The sequence below is a fragment of the Dendrobium catenatum genome, unplaced genomic scaffold, assembly GCF_001605985.2.
Source record: "Dendrobium catenatum unplaced genomic scaffold, ASM160598v2 fragScaff_scaffold_1470, whole genome shotgun sequence".
NCBI lineage: Eukaryota > Viridiplantae > Streptophyta > Magnoliopsida > Asparagales > Orchidaceae > Dendrobium > Dendrobium catenatum.
This window is the reverse complement of record NW_021319932.1, coordinates 2,303,184-2,327,422: the sequence shown is the minus strand read 5'-3', so window position 1 is coordinate 2,327,422 and position 24,239 is coordinate 2,303,184. Positions and strand designations below refer to the sequence as shown.

General features: G+C 34.4%; 2 protein-coding genes and 1 pseudogene across 2 annotated transcripts; 2 read left to right on the top strand and 1 right to left on the bottom strand.

Moving 5' to 3' along the window:
- Window positions 1–1,726: 1,726 nt before the first annotated feature.
- LOC110091954 (BTB/POZ domain-containing protein POB1-like) lies at window positions 1,727–3,307 on the top strand (the record flags this gene model as incomplete). Its single annotated transcript, XM_020816268.2, has 4 exons — window positions 1,727–1,903; window positions 1,996–2,059; window positions 2,564–2,843; window positions 2,917–3,307. Coding segments are annotated over 4 exons (912 nt in total), but the record flags the coding sequence as incomplete, so codon positions are not given.
- An 8-nt stretch (window positions 3,308–3,315) lies between these two features.
- On the bottom strand, window positions 3,316–15,192 carry LOC110091953 (annotated as a pseudogene).
- Window positions 15,193–15,390: 198 nt separating this feature from the next.
- On the top strand, window positions 15,391–16,656 carry LOC110091952 (protein FAR1-RELATED SEQUENCE 5-like). The gene is made up of 2 exons (XM_020816266.1): window positions 15,391–15,489; window positions 15,913–16,656. The coding sequence occupies exons 1-2, from the start codon at window positions 15,391–15,393 to the stop codon at window positions 16,654–16,656; spliced, it is 843 nt and encodes a 280-aa protein (XP_020671925.1).
- Window positions 16,657–24,239: the final 7,583 nt, after the last annotated feature.

Genomic DNA, 24,239 nt, shown 5'->3' with positions numbered 1-24,239 from the left:
TGTTTAATGCAATACAATCTAATCATACATGTTAGCTCCATGATGGGTGTGATTATGGTACATCACAGTTAGATGGGTCATTTTCAAAAATCATTCCTTCAAGTTATAAATATAAATAATACAAACAAGTTACACCAATTATATTCGCATTAATGGATAAACTCAATTGGAGAGTGTCGTATTTTCAAAATGCCTCTAATTTTAATTCAAAATGCCTCCAATTCTAAAACAAATCATTTCAAGTTCAAATCTTAATAAAAATGCAAAAATTCAAAAAAAATGGTAAAATTAAAAAATATTCAAGCAAAATCCACCACTCAAACTAAATAAAATGCTCATTATTTTCTGCAACTGTTTATCGAAATTTATAAATTTAAGATAACCTAAGCTCACAAAGAGGTAATTATCATATCAAGCACATCTCAATGATCACACTCATAAATGTTTGTTTGTCTATATGATAATCCTTACTTAATTGATAACCAAAGAATGATAATTAGTTGCAATGTAGTTATATTAATTATTCAATAACAAACAAATTACAATGTAGTTACATTGTAATTATTCAATAACAAGCAATCTACCCACTAATCATACCAATTTCCTACACTACTATAGAAAACTTACATTAAAATACCATCATACAAATTGTATCAAGATGGGTTTAAATACTATTAAATTTATCTTGAAATTAGTGCAGTGCAAAAATTTCAAATATAACTCATCTTGATACCATTTGTATTAAGATATTCTAACAAAGTTCTCTTCAATAGTAATTGCTTAAATGAAAATTGCTTGTCTTTCAGTCTTCCAGTAGTTCCTCTTAGTTGCTACTTCCTTTCCTCCACTGCTGCACGCAAGCAGATTAGATGCAATCTCTTAAAATTTGAAATGAAACATTCCACACATCTTAATGAATTTTTTTGTGCAAACAATAAATTTAGATAATTTAAATCCTACAACGATCATGATGTAATATTCAACTCAATCACAATGGCTCAATAATTGTGCAAATGCACCAAAAGGTGTGTATGTCAAAACATCAATGTGCTCAAACAAATGTAATAAATGCTCAACTTTAAAGCCAAATATAATATCGTGCAAACTAAAAATAAGATTTACTTAAATATTCACGCTTGGAGAACGATGGAACTCATTTTGACAAGCGAGCAAGTATTTTTTAAAACTCATTGAACTCTCTTTTAAATTTAAAATCTTCTACATGTTATTCTTTCAAGCAGGCCGCCCTACCGATATTGTAGGGTTGTAAATTTCACAGTTCAAATCGGATCCTCCATGCCCCAAAGACTAAGATTGACATGATTTGAATCATATGATAAATATCCATGATTTTTTTTTTAATTAATCACATTCAATTAATGATTTTAAATTTTCTACTCTTATTTTAAACAAACAAGTTCATGTCATCTTGCACTAGGAACTAAGTTCTTAATTGCAAAATTCACAAGGCTATTTTTTCTTTTGTTTGCATGACGCCTTAAAAGCCTTTAATAAAGAAAATTCATTTAAAACAATGCAATCTTAAGTATTGCGTCTATAAAGTATAATTGCAAGTTCTAACCTACAAACCCGATCTTCTGCAGATGGAGATAAAGTCAGACAAGGACAAAGCCCTTCTTGAATAATATCTCTTTCCTTATCATCGTTATTATTGTCACCAACATCACTTTGATTTCTGTGTTTTCCATCTATCCTTTCCTGTTTGAAATCTGTATTTTCGTCTCATTCTCATTCTCTTAGTTGTTTTGCCTTTCAATTTTATTTAGGTCACGGATCGTCTCTTAGCAATGAATCTTCTTGGGAAGTGGATTCTCTTTTGAAGGTCAAATCCATCTACATAAGTTCTGCAATATTAGCTGCTAAAAGCCCTTTTTTCTACAAGGTAATATAAGTTGTGCTATTATGTTCTTCAGTTGGTCTTTTAAATTAATGGTATTTATATTACTGATTATTCGACATTTTTTTTTGTTGCAGCTTTTCTCAAATGGCATGCGTGAATCTTATCAGCGGCATGCTACCTTGCGAATTAATGAGTCAGGTTGTTCAAAAGTCCTACTAATATATGCATCTAAAACATGAAAAATTTTAAAGGTAATTGTAAACATAAACCATGTAAAATTGCTGCATTACTCTCTGCATGAAAAGATTTCTATATCCTCCATTCCGTTTTCTTAAAAAACAAAGTGTGTGGAAATTAAAAGAGGTGCTCAGATAACATAAATTGTTTATATGGTCTATCTGTTACATTTTGCTGAACACCCACCATTATTCCAATCATTTGGCTCAAAACAAGCAAAAAATGTTTTTGGACAATATTATCATTTACTTATCGAACTGTAACATTTCCACTCTAATCAATGAACCCTTAGAAACTTTTTGAACATTTATTTGTGTTATTTTTGTTATATTGATTATTTATCAGAGCATTCTTAGAATGTAGCTCAGAATGATTTCTAGAATGAAAACTAATGTTTTTAGTTTATTTCATTTGTGCATTCTATTTCCATTGAAATTTTTAATGGACCCCGCTTTCCTGTTACAGAGGAAGCTGCTCTTATGGAACTGCTGAGTTTTATGTACAGCGGGAAGTTGTCAAGTCTCTCAGCAACAGCTCTTCTAGATGTTCTTTTGGCGGCTGATAAATTTGTGGTTGCTTCTTGCATGAGGCACTGCAGTCTGATGCTAAGAACATTGCCAATGACTACAGATTCAGCACTCCTCTTTTTAGAACTCCCATCCAGTGTTTCTGTGGCTTCTGCAGTTGAGCCACTTACAGATGCTGCCGAAGAATTTCTTGCCAATAAATATAGGGATATAAGCAAGTGAGAAAATATATTTAAGCATTAACTTCTGCATTTACATAACTCCAGCAAGTAATAAGTTTTTTACCATTAGGTTCCAGGATGAAGTGATGAATCTACCCCTAGCCGGCATTGAGGCAATCCTGCTCAGAGATGAACTCCAAGTAGCTTCAGAGGATGCTGTTTATGACTTTGTGCTAAAGTGGGCTCGAGCACACTACCCGAAACTGGAAGACAGGCGAGAAATACTCAAATCCAGTCTCGGACGCTTAATCCGATTCCCTTTAATGACTTGTCGGAAGTTGAGAAAGGTGCTTGCATGCAATGAACTTGACCATGAGACCGCCGCTAAAGTTGTCATGGATGCATTGTTCTTCAAGTCCGAGACCCTGCACCGGCAACGTGCACTCGCCTTAGAAGATTTCATCAACCGACGGTTTGTTGAACGGGCTTACAAATATCGTCCAGTGAGGGTGGTCGAGTAGTAAAAAAAGATTTAGTAAAAGAATGGTTAGCGCTGAATCAATTGCTGTGGTTGTTTGATTGTCAACTCTGCTCTCAAATGAAGAATATCATTCATGAAATACTGACTATCCTCAGCCATAAAAGCTGTCCATGAAATTGCAAACAAATTTCTATATCCAACTACTTCGCCTCCTGTAAAGGTATAATATCCTTTGTGTTGGCTAACAAACTCTCCGGCCTGTTTCACCCTCGCCGCAAATTCATAGTCTACTATAAAGCTCAAAGAATCTTTTTCCTGCATTCCCAAGAAAAGTCCAAAGCAAAATGAGGCTTGTTGATCCATGTCGCAGTGTGCAGAGAGGAAGAATTCATAGCCACCTAAGTGGAATGCCTGAGAACAGACACGACCGCATGGAAACAAATTTGCACACTCCTCCCTGTTTAGGTCTAGATAAACGATGCACTGAGGATGGGATTGATCAAACTCGACCACCTTCACTGGACGATATTTGTAAGCCCGTTCAACAAACCGTCGGTTGATGAAATCTTCTAAGGCGAGTGCACGTTGCCCGGTGCAGGGTCTCGGACTTGAAGAACAATGCATCCATGACAACTTTAGCGGCGGTCTCATGGTCAAGTTCATTGCATGCAAGCACCTTTCTCAACTTCCGACAAGTCATTAAAGGGAATCGGATTAAGCGTCCGAGACTGGATTTGAGTATTTCTCGCCTGTCTTCCAGTTTCGGGTAGTGTGCTCGAGCCCACTTTAGCACAAAGTCATAAACAGCATCCTCTGAAGCTACTTGGAGTTCATCTCTGAGCAGGATTGCCTCAATGCCGGCTAGGGGTAGATTCAAAGTATAAACTCACACAAACATCATATATGAAAACTTTGAACTTAAAACACAGTGGATATCCTATGCTCCCAACCGACATATCAAAATGGGTTACATACATTTTATACATTCAAATTTAAAAATTGTGATGGCCTATTGCTGTGCTAATTTTCTTATTAGAATCATCCAATGAAGAAAGCAATAGTTGATGCAAGATCCTCTTCTCTTCTGGTGAAACCACAGGAAATATAAAATTCTCTTCACCTTCTTCCCAATGTTGCTTCATGACTGCTTCAGCAAAACAGCCGCCAGCTTCTGCGGACCAAAAGGAATGTCCTAGTAAATTAATGGTGATCTTGGTAAGAGCAGCCCTATAATTTGACTTTATCGAGGCCTCAGCAAACAAGCATACTTCGTGACTTCTATCAAGCGTTATGGTAAGCCATTTCCGGTCTTTATCTGCAGGTAAAGCCATGAAGAACAACCAAACCCAGAAGGCAAGTTACACTTGTTGGTGGCAACAAGTGTAACTTGCTTCAATCTCCTTCTGTTATTTTTGAATCTCATCAACTCTAATACCAGCTCAAGTGTGCGCATATTGATCTTTTATCATTTTTTAACTTTCAGAACACCCTTTTTTCCATCTTTTTTTTTTTTTCGGGAAGTTTGTCTTGTCATCACTTTTTCTATTTATGATATTTTTTTAAACTTGAAATTATATTATTTTATCTTTGTTCATTTGTTGAATCAGTAATAATAGTTTTCTTTAGTATTTGGTGTATTTTCCCTTTCATTAAAGCTTTCATAAATTTAATCAAATTTATGAGAACTCTTACCGTGATCTTTTAGCCTGAAATAATGAATTTTTTGGCAACCATTTTTTATCTCGGATAATTTACTGAATGACTGAACCTTTTTTGGTGATGAAGTTTTGCATTCAACCTATGATGCTTATGTGAGTTTTATAAATTCTATAGTGTTCATGTTTACAATTTATATCTAAATGGGTTTATATGTATTTCTTTTCTACAAGATGATCATTACAAATTTAAGAGAGTCAACCTTCCACCAGTGAGGCATCTTCTTCTAGATCTACACAATTCTCTAACTACACAGTATGTGGTTAGTTATGTATTAGGGTCCCAAGCATACAAATATGAGGCACATGCCTTTGCCTCAACAAACTATGGTGATAGCAACATTAAGGATATAGTTAACCGAAGGGTAGCTGCACTCGCTGAGGAGATAGAACATATGCGATAAGTACAAGCCGATTTAGATAAGAACTTGATTGAATATGGATTTTAGATTTAAGAATTAAAGTGATTAAAAGTAGACTGGAATTTGGATCGATATTAAAGATTGAATTGAAACTAGATTTTATATATTTAAGATTTAAAATGATTGAAATTGTAATTTAGATTTAGATTGAAGATTTAATTGAAACTGCATTTAGATTTAAAATTAAAATGGTTGAAATTGGAATTTCTTAAAGTAAAGACTTACTTCAGGAAAAAAATTGCATTAAAGTCTCTTGGTGAATGAAGATTCAATAAAGGAGGTCTCATATAAGAGCTCACTCATAGAGAACAAAATTGCACGCATTAAAGTCACTTAGTGTAATCAACTTGAAAATTTAATCATATATTCTGAAGAGTTGTTCAATTTTTATCTTCTCTCTTATGTTCAACCTGCACTTGAGTGAAACAAGTCAATAGCGAAGCTATAACTTTTTCACAGTAAAAAGGGAGAAAGATTTCTAAATGGATAGAGATTTTGATGAAGTAGTGAGTTCTAGGATCTCACTTGTAAACATTATTTTATCAATCTTTTTTTATTTGGAATTATTTTCAAATTGAAATAAGTTTGTATTGGGAAAGCTTTTAATGGCTCATTATTTTAATTGATTACGGAATAGATTATTTCTCTAATTAAGTTTATTTGATTTGAGATTTGATTGATGCATTATATAGGGGATTTAATTATTGCATTAATTAGGGATTTGATTGGAGATTTGATTGATGAATTAATTAGGATGTCTAATTATTATATTAATTAGGAATTTGATTGGGATCAGATTATCAAGCTTTTTCTTAATTTACTTTGGCTCAAATCTATAAATAAAGCCCTAGAGGCTGCTATTGAATGTACGAGATGAGATAAAAGAAAGAATGAGAGCTATTGCAATTTCCTATTGTTCTCCAATATAGTGAAATCATCATCCCCTCCTTGTGGACATATGCATCTTTTGTTGTGTGATTTTATTTTTGTTGTGATTATTTGCACAATAATTGGTATCATAGCCAAATTTTGGTGGGATTTCTAGCGGCAGCTTGGAGAGTTTGACAAAGGTTTTGCTCATCCGTTCAAAATGAAGGTTCTATTCATTCATTGTTGGGAGTAGAAAGGACCCATATTGGTATAGTTTCTGTAATGTTAGACAACTTTAATTTGGTGGAGGCTATGCAATTTGGTGGAGCCATGGATACATCCACTTCAATGGTGCAGAAGTTGTTGATCCATAAGGTGATTACACATCCTGACAAAATTAATGTGACAAAATTTGATGGTAAAAGGAACTTTGGTATGTGGTGTCGTGAGGTGATTGATGCGTTGTGCTCTTTAAAATTTGAGGAAGTTCTAGAAAGTGATTAATATCCCAATGAGATTTTAGAGAAAAATTGGATTAAGATGAACCGAAGTGCTTGTGGCTTGATTATAAATTACATGTCTTAAGAGATTAATTATGGGGTGATGATGAAGACTCTACTGTGAAGTTGTGCGAGACTTTGGAGAATAAGTATTTGACGAAGAGCGTAGAGAATCGTCTCTATTTAAAACGGCGCTTCTATAGGTTTTCGGATTAGGCATGGGATTACAATTAATGAGCATTTGATTGACTTCACAAAGTTATTAATTGATAGATCTTTTGAGTTTGGATAAATAGACTAGAGATGAAGAAAAGGGGCTCGTTTCACTAAATTCACTACTGGATGAGTACGAAAAATTTATGATGATACTTATTCGTTGGAAAGAGGTATTGAATTAAGGTGAGGTGACTAATGCATTGTTGAATCACAAGTTGAGGTGTCAGGACAAGGAGTCTGTAAAGATGGATTCATCTAAGGCTTTTACACTCCAATAAAGATGATCTGAGAAGAAGAAAAAGGGTGGAAGTAAGTAGAGTAGGTATCATGGGTGCAATCATGGGAAGAATCAGTGTGCTTTTGGCTTGAAGACTGGTCATTAGAAAAAATATTACCCAAACTTGAAGGAGAAGTAAAAGAGAGTGTCCACTAATGCTAAACTTAACATGAAAGAGCATGAAATAGATTATGATATATCATTATCTACAGTTACTCAAAGTTTCTATTCAAATTATTCCTGCTGGATTTGGATATTGGCACTACCTATCACATTTGTTCCATTGGGGATTAGATTAGTACCTACAGGGAGCTTGATAGTAGTGTTGTAATCGTAGGTAATGATTAAGCCTATCGTACAGTTGGTATATGGAGCATCTTCATTAGGATGCATAATACTATTGTGAGAAAAAGGCACATTCTAGATACCAGGAAAAATTTGTTGGGGCTTTAGAGACCTAGGGCTACAAGTTAGATATTTAGGCAGGAGTTTTGAAGATATATCATGGAGCACTTGTTTGTTTAAAAGAAGATTATCATTATAACCTTTACTACCTTTAGGGAAGATCAGTGATTGTATTAAGTGTTATTGTTGACGATTCTTCTAAGACCACTTCATTATGGAATATGTGGCCAGCTGAGTCAGAGCAAATTCTCTTATGTCTTTGCTGAAGCAAGGATTAATTAAATGAGCAAGCAATTGTAAGCTTGATCTTTTGTGAATATTGTGTGTTTGATAAGAAGACATATGTATCCTTTGGTACTATCATCCACAATACAAAGAGTATCTTGGAGTATGTTTCACACATATGTTTGGGGCCCAACGAAGATAGAATCATTTAGCGTACAATGATACTTTATCTATTTTGTTGATGATTACTCCAAATATGTTTGGGTTTACACCATGAGGCACAAGAGTGAGGTATTAGAGATTTTTAAAACTTAGAAGAAGTGGATTGAGACTCAGACTAGGAAAAGGATCTGGCGTATCATATCAGATAATACAGGCAAATACACTTCAGATGTATTCTTACAAGAGTGTTAAAGATCTAGGATAGAGCATCACTTCACTATTAGAGAGACCACAATAGAGCAGGGTTGCAGAGAGGATAAACCAGACTGTAGAGAAAGTTTGGTATATGTTATCCAAACTTAGGTTGGATAGAGTTTATTGGGCTGAGGACATAGATAATGCCTCTCACTTGGTGAACTGTCTGCCTTCTATAGCTATTGGGAAGAAGACCCCAAATGAGATGTGGTCAGGGCATCATGCTAGAGATTATGAACACTTGATAGTGTTTAAGTGACTAGCTTATTATCATGTTCAGAATAAAAAACTGAAACCGCATGCAAAGAAGATGATCTTTATTGGCTTTGGCTTCAGGTATATGAGTCAAGGGATTCAAACTTTATGATCTAGTAGAGAAGAAGAATATCATTATCAAGGATGATACTTTTGATGAGGTTAACATGTTGAAGCTTTGGGACTCTAAGTAGGTGAAGAGTTTTACTCGGACCATAGATGCGTTGCTGTAGTTGATGTTTGATGCAACTCCATTTACTCCATAGAGGTATATCATTTTTACATAGGTACCTGATTCAGCTATAGATCGAAAGGTAGAAGATGATGTTAAGGATTCCTACTTAAGAATTTATTATGAAGAACAAGTTTAAGAACCAAAATATCCCAAAACCAACTTGGTTAAGGGATCATATTATGGTTATACTTTTAGCCATCGAGGTTAAAGTTCCTAGTCATTATAAGAAAGTAGTGGACAGTCCTTATGGTGATATATGGAAGAGTGCTATGGATGAAGAGATGAAGTCTCCTCAAAAGAATGCTATTTAGAGGTTGGTGAAGCTTCCTTTAGGAAGAAAAGCCATTGCATGCAAATGGATGCATGCAAAGCAGGAAGGAGCTCATGGAGTTGATGTGCAATACAAGGCTATGTTGGTGGCAAAAGGCTTTATGCAATGGGAAGGGGTTGCTTATGATAAGGTACTCTCCCTAGTGGTTAAGAATCTCTCGACCAGTGGTCACTTGGCACTTGTACCACAATTTGATCTAATTTTGGAGTAGCTCGATCTAAACATTACACAAGCAGTTGCCATTGTGAGTAGGTTCATACATTATACAGGAAGGGGTCATTGACAATCTGTAAAGAATATCATGAGGTATCTGAAGGGTACAATTGATATTGACTTAGAGATGCAATCACCACGGTAATGGTGCAAGACTCACGACTGATTGTCCACTTATTTGAAGAATTATGCTCGGCTTGATCCCTTGGGGGGGGTACATAGGTAACCATCTAGGTGCAATCATTCTAATATTAGAGCCTGATTTTTTATCTTCCACTTTCTAAAGTGAAAGATGAGGTAGAAATTATGATTTGGAATTATTTTCAAATTAAAACAAGCTTTTAATTGGTCATTATTGTAATTGATTAGGAGTATATTATTTCCCTCATTATGTTGATTTGATTGGATTTTTGATTGATGTATTAATTAAGGGATCTAATTATTACATTAAGTACGGATCTGATTTGATATTTGATTGATATATTAATTAGGAGATATAATTATTACATTAATTAGAGATTTGATTAGGATCATATCAGAAGCATATTCTTAATTTATTTTGGCTCAACTCTATAAATAGTGCCCTGGGGGCTACTACTGAATGTAAGAGATGAGAAAAGAGAAAGCTTGAGAGCTATTGTAATTCTTTATTATTCTTCAATTTAGTGAAATTATTATCCCCTCCCCGTGGACGTAGGCATCTTCGTCGAACCATGTAAATCATTTGTTTTATGTTATTTTGTTGTGTGATTTTGTTTCCGTTGTGATTGTTTGCACAACAATCTTCACTCTATTGTTCTTTTTCTTTAAAATAAATAAATAAATAAATAAAGTTCCCTCTTTCATATGCTTGTTAAATATGCTAGAGATTATATCTTCTTTTAAAATGTTATTTTTTTTTCATCTGGAACCTCCATTGTTAACATTACAGAAGTCAAAGTCAATAAGAAAAAAAATAAAGATATCAAAGGAGCATGCATTCAAAATAGTGGTTAGATAAATTAATTGGCTAATATTAGTGATTTCTTTTGATGATATTATTTATAAGCCTAATGTTTACTAATGTCGATAAAACGACAATTTCAGGTGCCAACATTAAATTGTTTAACTATTATCTAACATTAAAATAAGCATTTATGAGGATTTATGATTAATTAAATGAAGAATATTTTTTATATTCTCGAATTTTATAGTGCTTAGTTATAGCCCCAATCTATATATAAGAGAGGTGAGTTCAATTTATATAATTTTATGATTTTTTTTATAATTAGGCTAACTTTATAGAAATACTGAAGGTGCTTATTCTAAAAATTTTCTCTCTTTATGTTTTGTTTTCTTTGATTCAGCTACAGATCGAAAGGTAGAAGATGATGTTGAGGATTCCTACTTAAGAATTTATTATGAAGAACAAGTTTAAGAACCAAAATATCCCAAAACCACACAAACTTTACTCATTAAATTGGCCTTTCCTAAATTTTGATTGAAATATTATTAAATAGTTTAAACCCTACATGATTTGATGATTTGAAGAAAAGTAAAAATTGGGTAACAAATTTCTGCTCACCAAATCTTGAAATGCAGTATTTTGGAAATATTCTATATTATAGCCTCCGCACAATGAGCAATTATTACGTCCGGTCACCGAATGTGTTCATAGACCAATAGCCATGCGCCACTTCACCTGAAAACTCGGTATTGACACTCCATATTGCTCGATTTACATACGTTCGGATTTAAATGGAAGTAATAATTATTCCCGCTCAATGTCCACATCACTCTATCTCTCCGCCGTTTTAGCTAATCAGTAATCTGGACCAATTTTTTTTTACCAACGGGCCTACACGTTAATATCGCGAAAAATTTACACAGTCCTTAAATGGACCTCTAACTCACTACTGCTCCGAAGAGCTACAATCAAAATCAAAAAGAAACCTAAGAGCCGGATTTCCCTACTAACCAAAATTACAAAATAATCTAGTAACATTCTATGAACCAAAAAGCAAAGGGAAAATATAATCACTTTCAATATGTCCCTTCTAACAGCACACGTACCCTGCAAAAAACAAGCGCAGAGCTCCAAAAACCTGAAAAACAGGCCTGCAAGGATACTAAAGAAAAAATTAAACAAGCAGAAAAACTTAAAGGCAGAATGAAGATCCAATAAAACAGATATGCTCCCAAGATTGCAAAAGACCCACAAGGTCATATACTAACTAGTGTAATAGCCGTTAGGATACTTGCTGCCGTAAAACCAAACCCACCAGAGCATAAAATTCTAGATAGTAAAGTTAGCCCCATAATATTCAAGCCCCTTCCAGGTAGGCACCAAAAACCAAAGATGTCCCATATTAAAAAATTCAATACAATGCATGATGTGAGTATACATATCCAAATTCAGAGTTGAGAGAAAAATGACCCAAGACCAATAGCACCAAACAAAAATAGAGACAGCGAGATCAATCCAGCAATAGGAAAATTGAAAAACGATGCAGTGCCTAAGCCCGATAGTCCACCCAATGAAGAAACACAGTAAGAAGATAAAGCACTAATTGGCCAAAAACAACATACCAAAAACCATGAGATCAGACACAAAACAACACAATTGAAGATAAAAATCATAAATAAGAGTGTCAACAGAAGATAACAGCAGGACAAGGGAAAAAACCATACAAACAACACCTGCAAAAAGCAAAAACCAGCAAACAGGAAGTAACAAAACAAAAACCGCAAACAGAAAAGAAACCCCCCATTAGTTAAACCTCATATAAGGAAACCCCATTCGGTCCAACTTGATAAGCCCCTTAATATCCCTGGAAAGGGAATTTTCATTGAATTGCAAAAAACCATCTAGGTCACACCCCAGCTTAGCTAAACCATCAGCCACCGCATTGCCCTCACGTAGAATATGAGAGATTGAGTAATTAATACGAGATAAATAATGCTTAATATCTCTAATCTTGTAAAAATTATTGGGGTTAGTCTTTGAATTGCCATTAATATAATGAATTAAAAGCAAGGCATTAACTTCCACCCAAATATTAGTAATACCAAGGGAGAGACATAATTGAACCCCATACAGCAGGCTATCAGTTTCAGCTTGAAAAGCATTAGTACTAGAGGAGGGGCCAGCATAAGCCACAACAGCCATACCATTATGATCACGAATAATGCCACCACACCCAGCCTTACCGTTATTATAAGAGCCATCCGTATTGAGTTTAAAACTATCGTTAACAGGACGCCTCCAGTAAACCAACTTCTCTTTTTGATAATAGGCTGAAAATTGAATTTCAGGCCAAACTCAATAGCAGTAGGAATGCAATTCTTAAAAGCCCCAACTTTAATTAAATTCACACTATAGAGTTGAAGAATCTTGTTCTTAACTTTAGCAATGACATTTAAAGCATTCATACCAATATTATCATGCTTGGAAGCATTACGGCTTTCCCATAAATACCAACAGATAATAACAAGGATAATATTTCTAATGTGACCTTTGATAGGAAGGAGCCAATCTCTAAGCATAGCATTAATCGAATCATACTGAACACAAGAAAGCACATTAAAAATGTTATCAAAATAAATCCACACTTTGATAGCAATCGGGCCATTGATGAAGACATAATTAAAATTCTCGATATGATAGCAACATTGGCATTTAGAAATAATAACCAACCATTTTTTCATCAAAAGAGAATCAACAGGTAAATAGTTGTGTAAAAATCTCCAAAGTAAGAAAGAGTAAGTAGGAGAAATATTAGCATGCCAAATATACTCATAAAGATAGTTTTTAGGCAAAATATGCTAATCAAATTCCAAACAAGTTTAATATCAAAGCGCCCATCAGTAGACCTATTAAATAAAATACAATCTTCATTCCCCTTGTAAATGGAGATCTTAGTAATTTAACTAATAATGGTATCAGGAATCATATTAGCAAGCAAATTCAAATCCCAAGTGTCATTAATAAATAAATCCTTAACTTTTAGATTAGAAGTAGAATGAGTATTTAAAAGATTGTCAATAGAAAAATTACACAGCCACTTATCTTGCCAAAAGTAAATGTTCCCAACACCAAAACCCCATTGAATGAACTCTTCAGCTTCCCACTTGATAATGCAAAGTCTTTTCCAATTGAAGGAGTCCCCTGGTTTGAAGCAACAATTCAAGGGATGATTGACAAAATAGTATTTGGCCGTCATGATTTTAGCCCATAAACTTTTATTAGATATGAAAGAAAATCAAAGTTTATGATTAAAAGACTTGGACATATCAATTAAGGTATGAAAGCCAAGTATGCCCTCATCCTTATTCCCAGCACTTTTAGTCCAAGAACTCCAGATAATAGAACGATTACCCTCTTTAGAACCCCAAAGAAACTTGTTAAAAATAATTTCCATTTTGTTACAGATATGATTAGTATGGCTCAAAGTATGCATCAGATAGATCGGAATGTAGCTTAACACATGTTTAATAAGAACAATTCTACCACCATAAGACAGAAAATTAAAAGCCCAAGAAGAAAGTTTCTTATGGATGATCTTAAAAACCCTATCAAACAGATGAGACCGCTTCTTCCCTTAGCGGAGTCTTTAACAACAAACTTCCTTTCAATGCTAGCAATATGAGTATTAGAAATAAACTTAGCAGGAATAAAATAACACTTAGTAGGATTAAAGATTAAACCACTAGCTTGTTTAAAGCTATTAAGAAATTTAAAAAGGAAGTTCAGCATTTTCATAGAACCATTGGAGAAAATAATAAAATCATCAGCAAAACTCAAATGAGTAATGGGAAAACCATCATTCGTTTTGTAGTAGAGACTAGAATAAAACCAGAAAAGATTATTAATGCCACGGGATAAAAATTCAACAGCAATGATAAAAAGAGCAGGGGATAAGGGGTCACCCTGTCTAATACTATTAGAAGACTTGAAGAAACCATGAGACTTACCATTGATAATAACAGAAAAATGACAATTCTCAATACAATTTTTAATAAGATTGATAAATTGCAAATTAAAATAAAAAAGATTTAAAATTTTGTAAAGAAACATCCAATTCAAATTGTCGTAAGTCTTAGAAATATCCATCTAAAAAATAACATTCCCACAAGAAATTTTAGCCTTAAGATCATGAACAAGTTCTTGAGCAAGTAAGACATTATAAAAAATCGATCTACCTTTAACAAACTCAGTTTGCTCTAAAGAAATAATTTTAGGAAGAATAATAGTTAGCCTAGCCACAATAATTTTAGCAATAAGCTTGTTAAAAAAGGTACATAAGCTAATGGGACGAAAATCATTCCAATAAGTAGCACCATTAGACCTAGGGATTAAAACAATAGAAGTGGAAGTAAAAACTTTTGGCATTGGGGCACCTTCAAAAAAATCCACCACAACATTAATAATATCATCTTTTATAATAGACCACGATTTTAGAAAAAACTTGGTCGTGAACCCATTAGGGCCGGCCACCGAATCAAATATCATATATTTTAAAATATTCAAAATTTCATCTTCAGTCGGAATAATGGTCAGCATCATATTATCAGCATTGGAAATAATGGCAGGAATAAAATAAAAATCTGTATTTAAATCAGGCCTAAAATTGTTGTTGAAAATCTTCTCAAAATCTAGTAACATTCTATGAACCAAAAAGCAAAGGGAAAATATAGAATCGGGACCGAACTTCCTTACCCGTTACGCGAGGAAATAATAGGGTTAGGGTTGCGATTTTGGAATTTTTATTGCCTCAGGTTACCTGACCTAACTCTACATTCGGTATTCTTCAAATTGCGACACCTTGCAGCCTCAATTACCCGTAATGACCCGACGCGGCCCATACGCTTTAGCACGTTTTTTAAAATATTTCGAGTCGGCCCGTGGTTGCATTGTATATGAATTGGGTGGGAAAACTAAAATAGTACGTGGTTTTTACCTCAAGTATAATAACCTTTTGGTATTAAACCTAAGATGTTATACAGTCTTTAGGGTTCATATAATTCTCATATACATGAAGAAATCGTGAAGTGTTTGAGGAGATGGAAGGATCGAATTTAGGTTTTGCTTTGGAAGACTTCGTTGATTTCGAGGAAACTCTGACGTTAAACTATGATCAAGCATTTTTTGATTTAATACAAGTAAGTCATTATCTATACTATTTGTTTTTTTTTTCTTTTTACTGTTTCATTACTGGGTATCAACCTAAAATCATAAAAATCCATTAGATTTACTCGGTACAGTGTTTCGAGCTAATCAAATGTTGGTTGTAGTAGTACCGATCAGTACAGTTATTAAGTATCGCTTGGTATAAGATAGTACTGATCATTACATGGAACCGATCATTCTATTAGCTCGGTATAAGCTCGGTATTGATTATTATAGCTCGGTATAAGGTTACTACTGATTTTAATAGCTCGGTATAAACTCAGTGCACATTTCTACCGAGCTAATAAATATTAGTACATCGTAGTGCCGATCATTCAACCTCGGTATAAGCTCCGTATAAGGTCGATATTGATATTTAGTTATAAAGATAAACTGGATGTATGAATATTTCATAGGGTGTTTACAATTCTGAGAAGGAAGCATATGAAAAATATTGCAAGTACGCGCATTCAACTGGATTTAGTGTTCGGAAAGATCATCATCATTTCTGGCTAAATTCAAGGAAAATCAAATCAAAGGATTTTGTGTGTTCTAAAGCAGGTTTCAAGAAGGTGACTGAGAGTGGCACAAAGATAAAATATCGAAGATCATGTACAAAAACAGGATGTCTAGCCATGGTTAGATTTTATGTGAGTCAAGATGGGATTTGGGGAGTGAATAAAGCTATAGAGACTTACAATCACGAACTTGCTAGGCCGGATGATCAATATTTGCTCAGGTCATCTAGGAGCATTAGTGATGATAATGCAGCTATTTTGAAATCTATGTCAGAAGCAGGGATAAGAATTGTCGATGCATTTATATACCTATCTGATGAAGTTGGAGGTGTGGGTAATCTTGATTTCATAAAGCGGGATGCATACAACTACATCCAAAAAGAAAGAAAAGCCAAGATTGAGACTGAAGACACTAATTCACTGATCAAGTTGTTTAAAGAATGGGTAATTGATGACAACATGTTTGCATGGGATGTCGAAACTGATAAAGACGGTTATTTATTGAATTTCTTCTGGGTTGATGGTCTTGGTAGAATTGATTATGATTATTTTGGGGACGTGATTATATTCGATACAAGTTATTGTTTAAATAAATATAACTTAGCTTGTGCCCCAATTGTGGGAGTGAATAATCACTGGTAAAATGTTTTATTAGGAGTTGCATTTTTATCTGATGAGACTATTGATTCTTTTACCTGGCTTTTTATAATATTTCTAAAAATTATGGATAACAACATCCCATTATTATTTTTACTGATCATGACCAAGCCATGGCCAGGGCAATAGAGATTGCATTGCCTAATACACGGCATCGATTGTGCCAATGACATCTGTACAAGAAGGCACCTTTAAAGGTATGGTGCTTTAACAGCAATAATAGAGTTAAATTCTTATTTTTTTATTATTTTAAACAAAGTGATTATGTGGAGGAATTTGAGAGAAAATGGACTAAAATGATCTCAGAAGGAAACCTGCAAAGCCATCAATGGTTGAATGATCTCTACAAAATCAAGGAGAAGTGGTCAACTGCATTCAACAAAGATTATTTTAACCTTGGCATTTTATCAACCCAACGTAGTGAATCAACCAATCATGTATGCCATGGTTATTCCAAGCCAACAAGTACTATCATTGAGTGTTTCCTCGGTTTGGAAAGGTGATGAGGACTTGGCGTCGAAATGAACAAGATGAAGAATTCAGATGTAGTCAAACAAATATAGAGCCTTATATGAAAAGTAGCCTAATATTGAAGCAAGCTCTAAAATTTTATTCAAGAAAGTTGTATGCATTTTTTAAAGAGGAGTTCTTACATGGACTTGGTGGATTATGCATTGAGCATTCATCATCGGATTTATCAAGGTTTTATGTATGAAACATAGACAACTCCACTGATTCACACAATTAGATTGTTAATTTTAATTCATTAGAAGGTACCATTTAATGCAGCTGTGCAAAGTTCAAAATGATAGGTATATTATGTGCACATTATATGAGAGTAATGAGATATTTAGATATTGTTAATATTCCCATTAAATATTTACTCCCAATATGGTCAGTCAATGCTCGAAAAGATTTATATTCTGGAGGGAAGATCCCATGTCTCGGTATCAATGGTTGTCAACCTATTGAGGGGTCAAGCAACTTGATGTTTAGAAATTATATATGCCGATTTACATATAAAATTAGCACAGAAGCACAAGGTAATGAGAAGGCTGAAAAGTGTGTCATAGATGATTTAAGTACTTTGGCTGCAAAAGTGCATTCCATCAAGCTTGGCAGAAAGAACAAACCAATTTCTGGAGCAGGTAATGAAACTATTAAACATCCTAAGAAGTGCCGGCCAAAGGGCATTTCAAATACAATATTGAAGGATCACTGGGAGAAAAGAAAGACCAAAAAAGTTAAACCCACATAGAAGATTACACCAACAAGCATACACTTTACAAATCCAGATTTAGGTAGTCAATCATCTTTCATGTAATCTGTTAATTTGTAGAAATTTCTATTATGAATATGACATTTTGATTGTATATGTGAATTTGGAGAAATTTCTATTCTGAATATGACATTCTGAGTGTATATGTGAATTTTTATAATTTTGAGATTTTTTTAGTACTGTAATAAATTTTTATTGCTCAGTATTACTCTATAATTAGTTGGTTTTGCTTGGTACTTGATTACAAAAGTCGGTATCGATCGGTATTCGGTGTGTACTGAGCAAATTTTGGCTAATACCAAGCAATACCGATCGATATTTGGTTTGTATCGAGCAAATTTTGTGGAATACCAAGCAAATTTCTGATTGTATACTCGATATTTGAATACATAAGTCGGTATTGCTCGGTAATTTGTGTGTACTGAGCTGCATTAATACAGTACCGAGAAAATTTTAATTAATATCGAGCATACCGATCTGTTTTCATATTGCTCGGTATTAGTTAATGATTACTGGCCATTTCTCGGTTTAGTCCTTCTTAGCACTTAGTACCATTTAGTTGAAATTAAAAATGCACAAGAAATATACAAGAAAAGTTCATTTATTTCATAATCTATTGAATTTTTGTACATAACAGGGCATATGCTAATTCAGCCCTGAATAGTAGCATACTAGATTGCCAGTTTTTATAAAGATACCATTGAACAGGTTCTTGTTGTATTACAACTTCCATATATTTATAAAGAAACATGCCGCAATCAACGCTGTTATCTTGTGTTGGCACATTTCTAAATCCCTTGATTGGCCATTTCATTATATTAATGTCAAAGGCGGTCTTTGTATCCTTGTAGAAATGAGAAATCTGGAAAAGTAAAATAAAATTAATATTAAATATTATTAAGACTGAAATAAAATAAAAAAATTTTGTTTTTACTTACAACTTTTGGGAGTATGGCTTTGTGTGTCTTTTTGGGTAATGAATTATAAAACTCCCATTATTTTTTTCTCAAATTATATACTAGAAGCGTCCAATGTTTACTGTTTATTATAGGAACGAAGATCAAATTTACATTCATAATAACGATTTTGTTTATATAAGATACGAAGCTTGTTGTATTTGTCTCATTTGATTGTTGGTAGTAGCCCTGGTTAAGAAGAAATAACAGTGGTGATTAATTCCAACATGTTTAAATCTAATAAATAGAAATAACAAACTCAAGGATTAAAAATTGTTTACTAACCCAATGGAAACTAGAAATAAAAATAAAAGGTTGATTAAGCCCGGGGCAAAGTGCATTCTTCTGGATTAATAAATGATCAAACGCATCAACGTGATTATTATCAAGCTCTTCTAACATTAATAACTCGTCCAATTGGCTTATAAAAATTATTATATTTCCAAACTCAAAAATAGTATCGTTCCTAGATAATTCAAAAAAACATTCATTACAAAAGATGAATAAAAAAATAAAAAGATAATCGTAAACCTCGATACTACTCGGTATTGATATAGTACCGAGTCTATTTAATATAAAAAAAGTAGTACAGGTCAGTAAAGCTCGGTACTACTCGTTATTGATATAGTACCGTATCAATACTGAGTAGTATCGAGCTTTACTGATCGGTACTACTCGGTATTGATATAGTACCAAGTATACTTAATATAATACCGAGTAGTACTGATCAGTAAAGCTCGGTACTACTCGGTACTACTCAGTATTGATATAGTACCGAGTATACTTAATATAATACCGAGTAGTACCGATCAGTATAGCTCAGTACTACTCAGTATTACTTGGTACTACTCGGTATTGATATAGTATCGAGCATACTTAATATAATACCGAGTAGTACCGAGCTTTACTCGGTATTGATATAATTTGGTCGGTATAAATTCAATACTCACTTATCCTTAAATTGTTTCAGGCCATTATCAATGAATAGGCGTTTATCTTCACTAATTAATGATCGGCCAGGGTAATCTAAGTATTCAAGTGCAGGTCTCAATTCTATTTCTTTAGAATCATCAACTTCATAAACAATCATAGATTTATCAGCACCAGGTTCAACATCATTTACAGAAGCATGTTCAGGCTCTGGATCAGTTGAAGGTATTGGTTCAGGTGTAGGACCTGTTTCAGGTGCTGGTGCAAGTTCACTTGGAGAAGTTGGGGAAGGTTCAATCGTAGGAGGTGGTGCAGGTGTAGGAGTTATTTCAGGTGCTAGTGCAAGTTCATTGGCAGAAGTTGGAGCAGGTTCAGTTGGAGGAGGTGGTGTCGAAGCTGGTGTTGGTGCAGGAGCAGGTTCAGGTGCTATTGCAGGAGTATCACTTGAAATTGAGTGACCGAACTTTTCTTTGGATGACAAATTTAGTTTAATTTTCTTCTTCCTATCACCCCTTGTAAAAGGTGTGGATACAACTTTTCTCTTTCTATCATTTCTCTTTTGAACTCTTTTTGTAATGCCGGTTAGTAAGGATGGATCAACCTCATCCTCACTCAGGGTGACATCCTTTTCAGATATAATACTTGATGAGGAAGAACCAGCAGCCATTTCTTTCTTATAAGTTTTAAAATAAGCAGGAAATTGATCTTGGAAGAACAACAAAATAAAGCCATCTTTCTTTTTTATATGTTCTTTCAAATCAAAATTCTCCTCTTTCAAATCAAAACAGATTGTTCCAGAATCACTATGCGCTATTCAAGGTCACTATTGGTTGCTTCCACCTCTGCTACCTTCTTCTTCATAAATTTATCCTCGGTAAACAGCTTATACATTGCTTGATTTAATATCCACAGGTTTGTTTCATCATTTACTGGACTTGATTTAGGATGTGAAGATGAATCGGGATCAGTTGGGCTTGCCACCCATACTAGACTAACTGGACTAGGTGGAGATGAGTCATGTTTGGGTGGGCTTGCCTCCCTTATCGGACTGGGTACCCTACAACAACATCAAGCCTTTACCCACTACGTGGGGTCGGCTACATGAATCTTTTTTCTCCATTGTGTCCTATTTAAGGTCAAATTCACATTTAAATCTAATAAAGAAAGGTCATTCTTAATATTTTCTAACCAAGTCTTTTTAGGTCTGCCTCTACCTTTCTTAACATAAGTCAAATCTAATACCTCTACTCTCCTAACCGGGTCATTGGAAGGCCGTCATTTTATGTGACCAAACCATCTAAGGCGACTCTCTCTAATCTTATCTTCTACTTGAGCTACTCCAACCTTTTCACGTATATGCTCATTTCGTATCCTATCTCTAAGGGTAAAGCCACTCATCCACCTAAGTATCCTCATCTCTGCCACACTTAACTTAGTATTATGATTCTCTTTTAATGGCCAACATTCAGCACCATAAAGCATTGCAGGCCTCACTACCATCTTATAGAATTTTCCGTTAAGTTTGAGGGGTACTTTTCTATCACACAACAAGCCCGATGCATTCCTCCACTTCAACCATCCAACTTGAATTCTGCTGATAATATCCCCATTTAGTTCACCATCACTCTGAATAATAGATCCAAGATATCTAAAACGTGTACTCTTATTAATGACTTGATCGCCCAAAGTCACAATCCCCTCAATAGGTCTATTACTACTAAAATAACACTCCAATATTCTTTTTTAGATCCACTCAAGCGAAAACCTTTAGTCACTAAAGTTGACCTCCACAATTCAAGTTTACTTTCAACTCCCTCTCTACTTTTATCAACAAGAAGAATATCATCAGCAAAAAGCATACACCAAGGTACATCCTCTTGCAAATGTCTAGTGAGAACATCCATGACTAAAGCAAAAAAGATATGGGCTTAAGGCTGATCCTTGATGTAACCAAACTGAAATAGGGAAATACTTGGTCAAACCACCTTGTGTTTGAACACAAGTAATATCTCCAGCATACATATCCTTAATGATTTGAATGTAAGCATTATTAACTCCTTTCTTTTCAAGAACTCTCCAAAGCACTTCTCTTGGAACTTTATCAAATGCTTTTTCTAAATCAATAAATACCATATGTAGACCCTCCTTATTTTCTCTATATTTCTCCATCAAACCTCTTAATAAATGTATAGCTTCCATAGTCGACCTACCCGGCATGAATCCAAATTGATTTTGAGAAACATTAGTATCACGCCGCAATCTATGCTCAAGGATTCATGTCATTATTATTTGACAAGTTTTACGCTGGTTGTCGACTACCTAACGCAACCCTCCACTTTTCTCATCCAGGACTTGGGACCTGGCAACGGTAGTGTTGGACCTAACGCAACCCTAGTAGGTGGAAATGACTCACCTGTTGGTGGGCAAGCTACCCTAATTGGGCTTGCCACCCGTATTGGACTGGCTGAATAAAGATTATGCAATAAAACATTCTCATCATCTGTTATTCCTCGAAATTCTTTGAAAATCTGCATACAATATAATATTTCATCAAATTTAAACATTTAAACATATAATTTTACCAGACATTTAAATGAAAAAATGTAATGATGATACCTCATGATCCTCAAGGTCAGCAAATATACTATTTACATCTTTCTCACTATAGATAAAGTTACCATCTCAGCGAGTAAAACGTGGATGGGATAGTTCATCCTCTGCAACATGAATTGTTGTATGTTCAAGAAACCAAATATGTACAAATGAAGACAATTTAACTTTGTTATACAATTTGTAAATCAACCAAAGATTTATTGAACAAAATAACAATACTCACAATTACAATAATGATAAAACCATTTAGATAACCTAGTGCAGATCCCTTTGCTTGTTTTGTAGCAACAATGTTGAATTCTTGAACTAGGAAACCCTTAATTGATTCAGGCCAGTTGTATTTATTAAACTATCAACATTTTTGACAACTTCTAAGATAGATGATGGTATACGGAAGTTCGCCATTGAATAAAATATGTTGGATAGTAGGTAAAGGACGAAGCCTTTCACTAAATCTTCCATTGGAGTTGTATTATCTATCCTCTCAATATCATGGAGAATGTCATTTGAAGTTTTGTCACTAGATCTGGCACTTCCAACGTCAAAAATAATACCCCTATTCGGCATGCCTATAAGTAATGCAACTTCATCAGATGTGAACTCCACACTTTGTCCTTTAATAATGAAACTTTCAATCTTCATATCTCACTTCTATAGCAGCTTATATATAAGTGGAACATTCTGAGGCAATAGGGGTACCCTTAGGAATTGGCTAATTTGTAGCAGCCTCAGTCTTTCAACAAAGGGATCTCCAAATCTCCGAACAAGTAGATTATAAACTTCTCTAAAAGTCAAAGTTCAGCATCTAAAATGAATCTTTGGAGTATATCCCTGCATAATAAATATCGAGTATTAAAGATAACTCATTCAGAGTATTAAATTATACATACAAAATATGCTCGGTACAGAACAATACCAAGCAGTATCGAGTGTTTGTAATGCTCGGTACTGCTCGGTACCGAGCTATAACGAGTGTATATAACTCTATAATATATCAATAAATTATTTTATGTTTTAAACTAAGCTTATACCGACCATTAATCCCAAATACCGAGCAGTACCGAGTGTTAGTAATGTTCGGTACTGCTCGGTACCACGAGTTTTTAGCTAAGCTTATACCGACCAATAATCGCCAATACCGAGCAATACCGAGTGTTAGTAATGCTTGGTACTGCTCGTTACCGAGCAATACCGAGTGTATATAACTCTATAATATATCAATAAAATATTTTATGTTTTAATCTAAGCTTATACCGACCATTAATCCCCAATACCGAGTGTTAGTAATGCTTGGTACTACTCGGTATACGACTTTACCTCGGTAAACCCTAACCCTAAACATTTTAAAAGAAGAAGATAAGGCATTGTTAATCAAAAAATAAACTAACCTGAGGCATTGTATGTCTGAAGTATATGAAACGCAAATACGGAGAGTTTGGAACTTGGAAGAAGATGAAGTATCATCGGTGGAAGAAGATGAAGTATATGCAGGAAAATCATGTCTGAAGTGAAAGACGGTGATCTTTATTTGAAAATTATACATAATTTTTTGGTACGAGAGGTTATTTTTGGGTCCGCTGGTCGGGCCGTCAAATTTAAATTTCGTACGTGCCATATACCCAATCTTCGCCGGATCGGGTCAGCACAGGTGTCAAGATATGAAGCAATACGGAACGTAGAGTTGCATCAGCTAAACTGAGGAAATAAAAATTCACGATTTTGGGTGGAGGCGAGGATTTGGCTACAATCGGCAACGCGGGTAATGAGCAAGGGATTTGAGGAAGGTTTTG

What these genes read in the sequence shown, in the direction of transcription:
- LOC110091952 (XM_020816266.1), top strand. Translation starts at nt 15,391, where the DNA reads ATGGAAGGATCGAATTTAGGTTTTGCTTTGGAAGACTTCGTTGATTTC. An exon ending in CATTTTTTGATTTAATACAA is followed by an intron (nt 15,490 to 15,912) that starts GTAAGTCATTAT and finishes AATATTTCATAG; the next exon opens with GGTGTTTACAATTCTGAGAA.